The 13,507-nt window shown below is 39.7% G+C and overlaps 2 protein-coding genes across 3 annotated transcripts in view; one reads left to right on the top strand and one right to left on the bottom strand.

Moving 5' to 3' along the window:
- Positions 1–6,389, bottom strand: part of LOC146370675 (ATP-binding cassette sub-family C member 4-like) — a 35,730-nt gene extending 29,341 nt beyond the window's left edge. Inside the window, exons 1-11 of the mRNA XM_084908261.1 lie at positions 6,141–6,389; positions 5,562–5,672; positions 2,780–2,900; positions 2,457–2,681; positions 2,281–2,370; positions 1,744–1,907; positions 1,516–1,641; positions 1,070–1,319; positions 866–973; positions 541–630; positions 5–196 (exon numbers count right to left, since the gene is read on the bottom strand). Of these exons, the coding sequence (XP_084764387.1) occupies positions 5–196; positions 541–630; positions 866–973; positions 1,070–1,319; positions 1,516–1,641; positions 1,744–1,907; positions 2,281–2,370; positions 2,457–2,681; positions 2,780–2,900; positions 5,562–5,672; positions 6,141–6,214 (1,551 nt within the window). The 5' untranslated portion in view covers positions 6,215–6,389. The remainder of the gene's footprint in view (positions 1–4; positions 197–540; positions 631–865; positions 974–1,069; positions 1,320–1,515; positions 1,642–1,743; positions 1,908–2,280; positions 2,371–2,456; positions 2,682–2,779; positions 2,901–5,561; positions 5,673–6,140) is intronic.
- Positions 6,390–7,816: 1,427 nt separating this feature from the next.
- Positions 7,817–13,229, top strand: LOC146370674 (claudin-10-like). Of its 2 annotated transcripts, none has more exons than XM_084908566.1 (5): positions 7,817–8,030; positions 12,449–12,610; positions 12,686–12,767; positions 12,856–12,966; positions 13,079–13,229. In XM_084908566.1, exons 1-5 carry the CDS (start codon positions 7,817–7,819, stop codon positions 13,227–13,229), a joined length of 720 nt encoding a protein of 239 aa, XP_084764692.1. The 2 variants fall into 2 exon arrangements, with proteins under 2 accessions (XP_084764692.1, XP_084764691.1); XM_084908565.1 differs by lacking the exon at positions 7,817–8,030 and adding an exon at positions 11,516–11,735 and having other exon boundaries at positions 12,856–12,960; positions 13,073–13,229.
- The last annotated feature ends 278 nt before the right edge of the window (positions 13,230–13,507 follow it).

The raw sequence follows: 13,507 nt of genomic DNA, 5'->3' as shown, positions 1-13,507 counted from the left end.
TCACTCTCTTTAGGGCACAGGCTCTCAGTACTCTATCATACTTCTTGAGGTTGAGCTCCTTGCCAAAAAGGATGTTGCTTCGAATTGTACCAGGTAAAATCCAGGGTTGCTGAGAAGTGTATGTAAGCTCTCCTTTGACTTTGATGACACCACTTTCCTGGCTCAGTTCTCCCAGTATGGCACTGAGGAGCGAGGACTGAAATGCACAAACAAAAAGTTAGGTTTAAACTGCAATTTTTACATTTTGGGAAATACCTTTAAAATCGCTTTCTTGCTCAGAGAACTCAGCATGGAACTGGAGTCGAGAGGCCTAGCAAACCTACAAAAACTGTGTCCCAATTAGGGAGGACATTTTAGTATGTATGTATTAAACAAGCATCATATACTAATAAGGAAACTTAAGAGGCAGGGTTTCTGCTGTGAAATTGGTGGTAAACACAACAGATTTTCAGTAAGCAGTATTTAGAGTTACCTAACCCATGTCAGGTTCATGGTCATGTGTGTGCTTCACTAAATCTGAGACTTGACAACAGACCTGACCTTTCCAGCTCCAACAGGTCCAATTACTGCCAGGAGCTGCTCTGATCTCACTGCGAAAGACAGGTTCTGCAAGGTTGGAGTTTCAAGAGTCTGTAAGAAAAAGTAAGCCAGTTTGAACATCGGTGTGTGCAGTAAATACACAACAATTTATTTAATTCTTGGGTCACCTACTATGCATAGCTCAAAACCACAAATTTGTCTCACAAGCATCGCAGCTGGTGTAGCATAGTGCATAATACTAGCTATGCCTCGAGGGCTCAAAAGATTGCATGCGATACATATTTAGGATGAGAGGGAAAGACGCATTTCCCAAAATGTTTCCTACCTTATTCCAGTAGCATATTAAGTCCTGAATTTTCACCATGCAGTCCTTCTTCTCTGCCACAGGAAGGCCTAGATGCTGAGGAGCAACTTCATCCAGCAGAAGAAATTGCTTACAAGAATAGTAGATTATTTGTTTTAGTTTTTATACAAAGTAATCAGAACACACTACTGGAAAATATATAGCCTCTAACTGTAATATATTTACTTTAATCCTTTCTATGCTGATGAGAGACTCAGAGACCTTCTCTATGGCACAGGGGAAAAAGAGCGTGATGGTGAGTCGCACTGCCCCGTAGAGGGAAACTGCCATGAACACTCTGCTGGCAGACAACTTGTTCCCTGTTAGTACATAAACGCAGATGGTGACGAAGATGATGACCTTGCTGGCTGCAAAGAAAGACGCCATGTTCAGGCCACGCAGGTAAGAGCTTTTCATGATCTTAGAGATTTCCATTCTGTGGAAAACAAAATAGGATGGCAGTGTTTGGCACAGTTTTTATTTTATTGCACTTTACAGTAATCTTCCTTCTAACTCACTCTAATATTCATATTAAAAAATCTGGAACACTTAATAATTTTACAATATTACACGTGAACCTCTACAGGTAGACATTTGGAGGCTGAATATGTACATTGTTAGATCAACTGTACCTTCTGACCTCATCCACCAGCGCACCAAAAGGCTTCTCCCACCCGTACATCTTTATAACTCGGATCCCAGAAATGACTTCACTCATTGTGCGAATTCTCTCATCTGTTAAGACTGCTGTTTCAGCCCTAAGACAAAAACTGAAACTATGGAATCAATGCAACACAACACGTGGAGGAAAAACAGCACATGTATGGCATGTTTAATGAATCTGACAAAAGACTTCAAACCTCAGTCTTGAGAACAAACGTCCAAACATGGTCTGTACTGGCATCATAAAGAAGAAGACAGCCATTCCCGCGAGACACGACGGGCCGATCGCATACAACAACAATATTATCACAGACACTGCTTGCAGGGGACCGATCCACAGAAAGTGCAAATATAATGTGACCTGTAAGAAAAGCATAAGCAGAAATATTGCAAAGGCAAAGAGAGTAAGGTCATCTATAATGCAAGTCAAAAGAAAAACATTAACTCAAAGATACAAGATACTAAATCCCTGCAGAAAAACCTACATAAGGCTATAACTTCGTGTTTCTCTTTTAACACCAACACTCAAATAAATACAATGGACAAAATAATAGAAACACCTGTCAGTATATTACAGTATAATTCAACAGCACCACACAGCAGAGACTTCAAAATAATCAAAATAAATGAATCAATCAATATATGTATAAAACAGTTCCAAGAAAAATTAAGCAATATAGCTTTCAGGAAGGTAGCATTTAAACTGGAAGCTGAGTGCAGATATTTTCATTCACCTCGTCAAACTTGTTGACATCATTGGATAAGAGGTTCACAATCTGTCCTGTAGTTGTTTTGGCCAGTGCTGAGCTGTTAAGACGCAGAGCCTTTGCGGAACAAAGGTGTAAGTTCAATTTACCACGGCAGAATTCAGAGGATGGCATTTATTCGCAGGCATATCATAATGACTCGCCTTTCGATAGATCATATGGCACACGGCCACGCGAATCTTCATCCCAGCTCGTTGAACGTGGTAGAAATAGAGATGGTGAAGGACAGTCAGACTGATGGTTGAGAGTGAGATGCCTGCAGCGTAGATGTACGCCTCAGAGACCGCAGGTGAGTTAGCTGGGTCGTAGCTCTCAAAGTACTCGATCAGCTTTCCAAGTAGCACTGGCTGAATGACTTTGATGACTTCCTGATAGCAAAGGGAATGTAAAACAGAAATGTCAGTGTATTTTACATTTTAAAGCTTCTCACTTCTTACTGTGCACTTTCACTGTTACTTTGATATACCTCTATAAAGATGTACGATCCAATGAGCAAGTATGATTTCCAATAGCACTCAATGAGGGCCTTGGTAAGTTTAGGCGGCCGTAAATCGTTTGCGGCCTGTTGAATTTCTTGATTCCAGTACCTTTGAAATGTGTCAGAAAATAGAAAGAAAACCAATTAATACTCCTGATAGGAAGATTTTCAAAGCCAGTAATAAAGCACTGCTGGTGATTCCCCAGGAAAGAAGAAAATCAATTTCTACTTAGTGTATTTTAAGAGAAGAGTGAAGGATTATAATTGTTAATTTATATTGCGCATACTAACTAACCAGGTATGGATCACTATTATCGCTATTATCACTACTGCTGATACATAATATTAACAATAAATACAATGCTACACAATATGAACAGTATGTGGCATACAGTTTTCTAAACACAATGATAGACACTGCATAGCTGTCTGGATTTTACACGATTACATCCTATCATATCAACCTGAGATATAAACAAAGGTAAAAAGCAAGTTCATGAATCCAGCTGCGGCTTTATCCACCATCAACCTCGGCCCTCTCAAAATGTATTTAACATTGCACAAAAAACTGTTCAGTTATTCTTATCCTCTCCAAACAATTCCAACAGAGTTCAACAATTCACTATTTCACAACCAATGTGAATGTTGCCTTGGTGACCTGCCAATAAGGTTCTTATGACCTCCTTAACTTGTCTGCCCCACTTCCCTGCTTATGTTTACTTTAATTTCAAATTTTGTCAAGAAGCTAGACAAAAACCACCTTCTGGTCATTCTTACTCTGTGCTTCTATTAGAGTGGTTACTGTAACACCCCTTATTGTTACATACTAAGACTTTGCTCTCAATGCTTAATTCCAGGCCGGTCATCAGGCCATCCTTGACATCAATGCCACATCGGAGTTTGTAGTAAAGAGAAGAATTCACCATTCAACTTTCTGCTAGTACTCTAAAATGCTATATGCACCAGACAAAGGTGTACTCTTTTCCAATAGCAGAATACCCAGCTGCGTAAAAGCCAACCAGAGACTCATGAAGGTCCCTGCCACTTCCTGGCACCTCTTTAATTGGACATCACCGATTTATGGGAGGGACTGCCCCCTGTGAGAGTGTTTGGCATTAAGGTTGACATTGTGCTTGGAGGTGAGCCCACCTATATATAGATAGCACTACTTCTCCATCTCCCACATGAGACCAAGCTCCTTACCCATGCTGCTCTTTAGCCAAATACTTGATTGTAAAAATCACTGTCTTCAGAAAAGCCTTGACATTATTAGATGTTTGTAAGATGCTAATGAAGGGATGAAACATCATTCTTCTAAAATACATGCTAAAGAGAAAGTTTCACATTTTAAAATAAGTTTAACTGAGTTGAGATCTGTTGACTCTGAATGTTTTTTATACTCATCAAATTATTCACTGATCCTTTGAGCACTATGGATACTCATTGTGGAAAAGACCATTCCCATCAGGATTGCCTAAGACGGTCACTTAGATTAACTTTGCACTAATTTACCCTTCCCTCTGCAGGTAAGTAAACCAAGCCAGGAAAATCCCAGATCCCCTGAATGCAAGGTAAAACGTTTAGGTCAGTGCATTTGTTTTGGGCAACAGCAGACATACCCTCTGTCAAGAATATTTAACCATATCCCTTTATTCCTCATCTCTGCAGACCAGTGCTTATGGATTCTGCACCGCTTAACTCTCAGATTTACAGATTGATTTCTGCACTGCAACTTTATAAAACACTGTTTGCAGACTGTTTTTCAAACACAGTCTGATCCTGTACTGACATTCTTGGTCTTCTGAGGAACACCTGCTCAGTTGTTTTATTTTATGTATCATACTGCGGCATACAAAAGAGTGCTGTCAACCATAACTTTTATGCCCTCAGAACTACCATCTAAATATAGATGGGCCCATCTCCAGGCACACTTTTGATGCCAAACTTCGTCAAAGGGGGCAGCCTCTCCACACACACAGGGATTTTAGCAGTGGAGAAGGGAGTCATTTCAATACAACTGTTACTTCCCATGAGTGTGCAGCTCTAGCTTCAATATATAGTAGTTCAGAGTACTGGAAGTGAACAAGGTCCTGAATGCCAAATGCTGACATTTGCGCAGAAAAAAATTTGTAGTGAGTGTTACCATAAGCTGGATGTTTCTACAGTTTTAAGCTGACATTTTCACTGCCATTTCCACAATCACTGATGCTGGCAGCAAGAAAGGCCCAAAGGTGGTTTGTGTCTGTCCTCTTCAAAAGCTCTGAAATGGAAGTGAACACCAGCAGGGAAGTGGGTCAGTCAAGGTAAAGAGGTCACAAGGGCCTAGTTGACACTGGCAGGCCACAAAAGCTGGAACGGCAGTGTTTGTAAAACCCACTCCATGAAGAGTTGCTCAGAGAAGACAAGCATGATAGAACGGCCTTTTGTGCTATCTAATAAAATGTCACAGGATACAGTACCGGAGAATAAACCAACAATGATGGCAAATGTGAATGCGAGTTCTGTTCATGACCCTGGTTCTGTGCTGTAATACTCGACCTGATATGAAAGCAGGAGTTGCTGAAAAGTCGGAACCGTTGTCTGAATCAGTGTTTGAATTTATTAGCACGTGAGACTGTTCAGTTAGTACTTTGTATAGCTTGACTTTCAGTGGAATCACTGTTAAAAAAAGGGTGCCTTTATTACAATGAGGGAAAACTGGTAGATTGATTCTATAAGAAGCACCAAACAAAAACCTGGAGTACAATCAGACATAATAAATTTAAACCACCTCTGTAGTTCCTCTCCAAGTCGATCAGATGCATCCTCCGGGAGAACTTTGTACATGTCATCCTCTTGCAGGTTCCTTCTGTATCCAATTCTGAACAAGGGATTTAGCCAACTAAAGGAAAAGTAAACAGAAGCAACTTTTTTAGGCATAATTTTGTTTTATTTTGTTTACATTTTAAAGTCATAAGTAAATACAGTACTTTTTTTAACCACACCACATTTATGCTTTTTAATACACACATATTGTCCTAGTTTAAATAGCTGCATGTATATAGTACATATATAATGTAAATAAAATGGGTTAATTAAAAAATAATGCTAATTTTCCATTATTACACATTACTTGTCATTGCATCACTGATATTTCAACTTTACTCTTTACTCGCACTTTACTTTAGAACAACTCTTATTTTCAACACCACCTAACAAACTTCACTCGGTAACAGTGTGGTTTATTCAAGGGATGGACCTTGAATAACCATGGACGGGCCTCATTGGGTGGTCACAAACTGTCAGACAGGAGAGCTCTTCACTCAGTTAATGTCACAGAAAGCTGTCAGCGTGAGGCCGGTTTTCTTACCAGAAGAAAATCTTGGAGAGAAGATTAGCTGAAGCCGAAGGATTATCTTTCGCCTCCTTCCGCAGAGGTTCCATGGCCCAAACAGAAAAAGCAACCTGGAGACAGTCTCTGCCTGCTGTGTGGCAGAGGGGTTGTCGATAAACAATGAGAAGTGGAAACACTGACTGAGCAGCTGAGCAGCTGGGGTAGACTCCGAGTACTGTCAATACTACACCTACCGACGTCCAGCACGGGATTATCCCAGGTGGCTGTCAGCCGGTTTGGCTGCGATGAGCGCGGACGCTGCGTGGCCCGCCCACTGTATGCAGATTGGCCGATACAAGAGTCCATTACAAGGCTCCATATGAGAAACATTTTTCTTTGCTGTCTGTTGCAGATCCCAAGAGGGGATGGTGTCATGTTGTACCTTGTAGTAAATAGTATAATGTATCGCTCAGTAGTGGAGATCATGCACCCATTGTGCATGATGACTCTTCTTTATGAATCTACAGTGCATTCAATTAAATGGTCAATAACGGAAAACACTGGGAGGAATAACTAAGTAGTACACGTTTATTTGAGTATTGTATGTCAACTTTAATACATTTTTTAAGCAATCGAGTACACACAACATACTTATAGTTATTCAACGGCTGCAGCAACTTTTTAGATTCACAATTCTGTTGTGAACCTCTGTTCTGTTTTCACATAATAGGTTGGAGTAATATATCTTTCAATCATTTCTAAGATAAGTTTTCTAAAATGCACATTACACATTTTTGACATGTGACAAGCTACAAAATACTACTTTCTAACTGCATATAAAGTAAGCAAAACCTGCTCCAACTTTAGCAGCTGAAACATGCAGTAAAAACAGATAATTTTTTAAATTTTATATTTTTTAAGAGCATTTGTTGATAATATGCATTTTAATTATAGTAGGTATCTGCATACTTCTATCAGATAGTTTCAGTAGTCATTTACACTGCTCATGCAATGAAGGTGGGACTTGTAACAGCTGATAAAAGGGCAACACTGGGCACAGTTTAGGGCTGACTGTTGTTATTATTGGCTCATCTCATTTCCAGAGGGAAGCTTTAATCTGACTCTTATGTCAACATGACTTGGCAGGAGTGGCTTTATGCCTGAACTATTAGTCAATAGGTTGATTTAGTATTGGAATGAACACATATCAGTTTTTTTCTTCTTTTTTCTGTTTTAGATAAGTCTGACAGATTTCTCTTGAGTGAAAACAGGAGACATGACAAACAACATATATGTTAAAATGAGCTTGCAAATCATTAGACATTCAGTTGCTAAACAGAAACAGATGAACAAGGACTGGACTTTGTCACTTTGACTCTCATTTTTTTAGGATTACTGATTACTCTTTTATTATTTTTTATGTTAATGTGTTACTTGACAGTATTTTTAGATGAAAACCTGGACAAACTAAGTGAGATTTTCTCAGAGTCCCTTTCAAAATGTAATGCTTAACTGCCCACTTCCTTTACTCTTTCACTCTCAGACACCTGCGTCCACCCCTCAGCTCTGGATGTGTGTGCAGGCAAGATGTTTTGTCTGTTAATTATCTCAGTGAAACACATGTCCACGGTGTAATTTGCTAGCCTGAAAGGATTTTTATTTCTTCTTTCTTGAGGCTACTAAAAGACTGCTAACATACCTTAACCCAACAAATGTCAGGCTTGCAGATTTTGGCATTCCTCGGTGGTGTGGCTGGGTTAGGAGCCACTATCGGTGCCACAGTGTCCAATGAATGGAGGGCCACAAGCCGGGCTTCCTCTGTCATCACAGCAACGTGGGTGCTCCAGGGTCTGTGGAACAACTGTGCTGGAAATGCCATTGGATCTCTGCACTGCAGACCACATCATACTATCTTACAGCTAGAAGGTTAGATCAGAAATCTTATATTTCCCAAACAGCCAGAACATCTATGTTTATGGTTAAATAACACATGCATTATGTTGATAATCTTTTTGAGCTATAAATTTATGGTAAGGTACAGTGTGGATACTGCGGAATTGATTCTTTAAATATTCTTGATGTGTGGTGACTAAGTGAAACAAATGTGTCACTTTTTGTCTATTGGCAAATCTATCAGCAAAGTCTTCAAAATTCTTTAAAAGGTGAAATTCAAAAATGTATTTGAAGTAATTTTTTTAATGGAATTTTGTAAGATATGCACTTTTTATTGTTTTCTTTTTCATGGAAGCATGCATTCAGTATCTGTCACAGTAGATTATGTAACACGACAAGCGACAAGTACAGTTGATTGATTTCCATTAAAATGGGCCCTAAATACAAAGCAATCAAACAGTTAATTCAATTGACAATTTGCATGTAAGAGACCGATTGTGGCAAATCAGAATCAGAATCAGAATCAGAATCAGATTCAGAATCAGAATCAGAATACTTTATTAATCCCAAAGGAAATTAGGGTTACAGCAGGCAGCACGCTAATGGCGCATGCGCACTTACAAAGGAACCTTCTGACCAACTTTACACAAACATCACATTGGGGAGACATGTCAGAAAGGTAGGCTGATAGGAAAAAAACAACGAAAATACATAACATGAGGTAAGAGGAGGAGAAAAAAAAACACTCAGACTGAGCTCCTAGTGGGAGAACAGTTTGATAACAGAAAAAACAGAAAAAAAAAATGTGTAAATGTGTAACCTCTTTGTAGGAAATGTCAAACTGGGTGTCTCTGGGGTCCAGGTACAGGGGAAATAACCCAAGACATGTAAGCACTAACAGGCGAGAAAGACAGAAAACGACAGCATAGGTCTAAAATAAGCATAAAATACTAAAATAAATTAAAATAACTAAAATGCTTTACTTACCCTCAGATCTCACAATGGAAAGAAACAAAAAAAAATTCAAAGAAAATGCATTTAAGTTATGTCTATAACATACCAAAATTAATTATGTTTAATCTTTTTTTGTTTGTTTGTTTGCCACATATTATCAGTATTACCAGTTTCATATTTATTTTTCCACATTCTACAAAATATCGACAAAAATAATCCCAGAAAGGATGGGTGTGGAAAAAAAACTCCAAAGAGTTACATTTTTAATTTTGCATGTCCAAGGCACCTACTTTAAGAATGTCTCATGAGTATCTGAGAGTTGTGTTGAACAATTTGTATGATAACTATATTAAATAGATTCTCAGGTAAGCCTTTATGTAAATTCTGTAAATCCTGTTTATCATTAAAATTTCGGCAAAGTCATTTTTACTTGTTTGCAATGCAAATCTAAACAACTAGTTGACAAGGTCCCTCCATATGAAGGTGGGAGATACTAGTGTACAGCCACCAGGTGGAGCTGTAATTCACATACTGAATTCAGTTGGCCTTTGTCAAAGACACCCTGATCGCCCTTTTGTTTATCTCCTATAAACACATTTCTGTTGACTCAAGGGACATTCGTCTGAGGTAAGACATCAGAGAGAATGGCATGCTGTTAATAAGTTATCTAAATGCGGCTATTTTAAGTGCATAAGGAAGTGGTGGTAACTGTTGCCTACTGATCGTGACTTCCCAGTGCAAGGTGAAAAATATAAGGTATCTTTTAAAATGTTTGTTTGTATTTGTTCAGTGAATTAAATTTTATTTATACAGCTCCAAATCACAACAACAGTCACCTTCCCACATAGCAGACAGGTCTGGCCTGGATCTGGTGTCAAGTCGGCACTGCTGGCTGACTTCTGGCATGGTAAGTGGTATGTCATCCAGATATGGGCCAGGCCTGGCGCAGATGGCACTGTTTATGTGATGGCATGCCACATCTGGCCCGCTTAAGGTTTGGTTTATGTGGCCCAGGCTCATAGAAAACAGGTCTTCCCCAGATCTGGCATCAAGCTGGCACTTCTGACTGGCTGGTATCATGGAAGGGTGTATGTCAACCAGATGTGGGCCAGTTCTGGCAATGATGGCACTATTTATGTTCCTATTTTCCTATTTTAGTTCGAAGACCCAAATGCCATGTTGCAATACTATACTGCTGTGGTAACCAACGTTTCAAATGCAGGTTTGACAGGTTTGTAAGTGTACACTTTATCCAAAACCTAGTGAGAGTTTGCTCACGTTTACCACTGGGTGGCTGTAGCTCAGGAGGTAGAGCAGGTCACCTACTAATCGGAAGGTTAGTGGTTTGATCCCTGGATCCTCCAGTCTCCATGTCAAGAGTGTGAATGTGTATGGATGTAGTTAGGAAGCGCTCAGTTTAGAGAAAGTGTGTGATTGGATGAATGAGCATGTTGTATAGAGTACTTTGAGTAATCTGAGAGAGTAGGAAAGTGCTATATAAGAATCAGTCCATTCATTGAGTTTCGTCATGTTACTTTTGCACTATTGTGTTCCGGCACATGTTGTTATTACTTGGCTGGATTAAGGTACACATTAGGCTGACATCTGGGGCCAGAGCTGAAACTGTTCTGGGCCAGCAGTGTGTCTGCAACTGGCCTTGTGCTGGCTCATGTTTGGGCCACTTCTGGTAAACCAGATCTGGGCCACCAAAGAGCCGTCATTCTTTGCGGTATGTGGGCCATGTGTAAGCACATTGTGTGTGCCAGATCCGGGCCATACCAATTTTGCTATGTGGGTCAAGGTACTTTATATTGTAAGGTAGACCCTGAAATAATACATACAGAGAAAAACCCAACAATCATATGACCCGCTATGAGCAAGCACTTTGGCGACAGTGGGAAGGAAAAACTCCCTTTTAACAAGAAGAAACCTCCAGCAGAACCAGGCTCAGGGAGGGGCGGCCATCTGCCGTGACTAGTTGGGGTGAAGGGAGGAAGACAGGACAAAAGACATGCTGTGGAAGAGAGCCAGAGATCAATAATAACTTATACACCTGCCCTGCCCGACTCTGCGCAAACAATCCTGCTCTAAATATGTACATTTTTTTTTACTATATCGTCAATAAATTTAGTTATTAATAAAACTATTTAAATAGTGCCCCTCGTGTCTACTGCAGTCTGCATAAAACACACACATACCTGCAGCTACCTAGAAACTGTGCTTGAGGAGGTGTGCTTAGCTTAATTTTAAACCCTTTTGTGAGATCATCGCAGTTCAACTTTTCAGGACTCTCAGTCACCAACAGCAGGACTGCGAGTCACAGTGACGTGTACCGTGGGTGGAAAACACTATAAAGGACCACTGGCCACCTGTTGAAGTTTAAGGCCAAACTCCTCCCTTCCCAATATAACAGTTCACAACACATTAACTGTAATCACAGCCTATCCATTGAACCTACTTGTGCCGAGAGCCTAGCTACATTTTCAACAAGTCTCGGGGAAGCATTTCAGGTCCCATCAATTTAACTGCCAGCCACAGTAAAGTGGAGGATTCTCCTCAGCATTATGAGCAGCATGTTTCAGGAGATTGTTGCCTTTTTTTTCTCTACCGCTGGGTGGATACTGGAGTCTTCTACCTTGCCGACTGACTACTGGAAGGTGTCTTCAGATGATGGATCAGTCATTACCACAGCTTCCTTCTGGTCAAATCTTTGGAAGACCTGTGTGACTGATTCAACAGGAGTATCCAACTGCAAAGAATTTATCTCGATGCTGGCACTGGATGGTCAGCTTCTGTTCTTATTATACACGTATCATTTATCTTGGATTTTACTAGTATGCTGGATTAATTTAAACCATAGGTCTCAACTTCTGTTTATTTATTGTTAGTGTGTGTATATATATATATGTTAGTATGCTTATTAATACCATAGTATATGATAGCATCTTAAGACTTTTCAAATGCTCTTTTAACCTAATTTTCTGTGTTTTTATTGATCCTTTCTCATTTTCCTTAATGTGGTTAAACCTCTGCTCTTTTTATCTTTAAATCATTTTTTGAAAATTCACGTTGAAGCTTATTGCTACATCGGAATAATTCAAACCCTAAAGCCAGTCTCCAACTCATTTACCGTCTAATATGTCAATGTTTAGCCTTAGTTCTCAGAACCTGAAAACAATAAAGAAGATTTATTGGGAACCTCAGGGAGTTTTGTTCACGGCTGACTAGTTTCAGTGGTTAGCTTCCAAGCTAATGTTTGCCTCGAAATTACATTTCAATGGCATTTTTTTCACCCAAAGAAGCAGACACACTACACAAAGTAGCAGAAACCACTTAAGGTTACTCATGACAAATAGTTTTTCTTACTTTATGTGTTAAGTTGGCCACGAGGTCAGTAGCTCATTGACCTTGTGGTCCAGACCACAAAAAAGAAGCATAGTGCAAAAAGACTCCTGTGGTTGTATTTAAGTAGTAAGATTTTTGTTTTATGCCTGTAGGTTACCTCATAGCTTGCAGGGCACTCATGATTTCCGCCGTCATTCTGGGCTTTTTCGGCTCTATATTTGCCCTTGTGGGAATGAAGTGCACAAAAATTGGAGGATCTGACAAAAACAAAGCGAGGATTGCCTGTTTTGCTGGTGTCCATTTCATTCTTAGTGGTAAGTATAGACGAACCATTTGAGCAAGAGCACATTCAGCAGTTTAAGATAATTAACATTTCCCTTTTTACTCAGGCCTGTGCTCACTCTCATCCTGCTCCATCTATGCGCACCAGATAACATCAGAATTTTTTGATCCAATGTTTATCGCGCAAAAGTAAGGAGCATGTTTGCCCTACAGAGTCTTTTAATGTGGCTTGACTTATTAATAAACATTAACATTAAGTATTACTGTTTGTCTCTAGGTATGAACTTGGAGCTGCTCTCTTTATTGGCTGGGGTGGATCTGTCCTCTGTATTCTCGGGGGCACCATGTTATGCTTCTCAATTGCAGGTTCTTTTACCAGTAGGTTAGTGTGAGCTAAGTAAGACTTACGCATGAGCACATTTTACAGGCCACTGTTTGTTGAATTATATTGGTTTTTGGCATGTAAAAATGAAGCTATGTCTTTTTCTTCACAGCAAAAGAGAGGTAAACTATATCTACAGAGGCGCTGCCTCACATTCTCGTATCTCCTCCTACCCAAAAGGGCAGGCGAAGTCTGTAAATCAGAGGCTAACTCCAGACAACAGCACCTCCTCCAGGATCCAGCACTTTGATAAGAATGTTTATGTGTGACAAATGTGAATACACTTTTGGTTAAAGCCACGGGTGGGTACTAGAAGATATATTAATTGTTAATTATAGCACAGTCTATGTGACTTTGTGGTGTTGGTCAAACAACAGCTGAATGTACTGATATTGATTCATATCTCACCAGGAAATCAGTGTCAAATCCTCACATGTTTTTTGAAGCTGGATCTTTTTTTCTTTTTTTTTATGATACAGTTTACTCTCTGGACTTGGGGGGGATCAATAAATCAAAAACATTTGGCCCACAACAGAGATTTCTAATC

The sequence above is a fragment of the Perissodus microlepis genome, chromosome 16, assembly GCF_051167445.1.
Source record: "Perissodus microlepis isolate ML-2025 ecotype Zambia chromosome 16, ASM5116744v1, whole genome shotgun sequence".
In the NCBI taxonomy this organism is placed as follows: domain Eukaryota; kingdom Metazoa; phylum Chordata; class Actinopteri; order Cichliformes; family Cichlidae; genus Perissodus; species Perissodus microlepis.
This window is presented reverse-complemented; position numbering and strand designations above follow the sequence as displayed.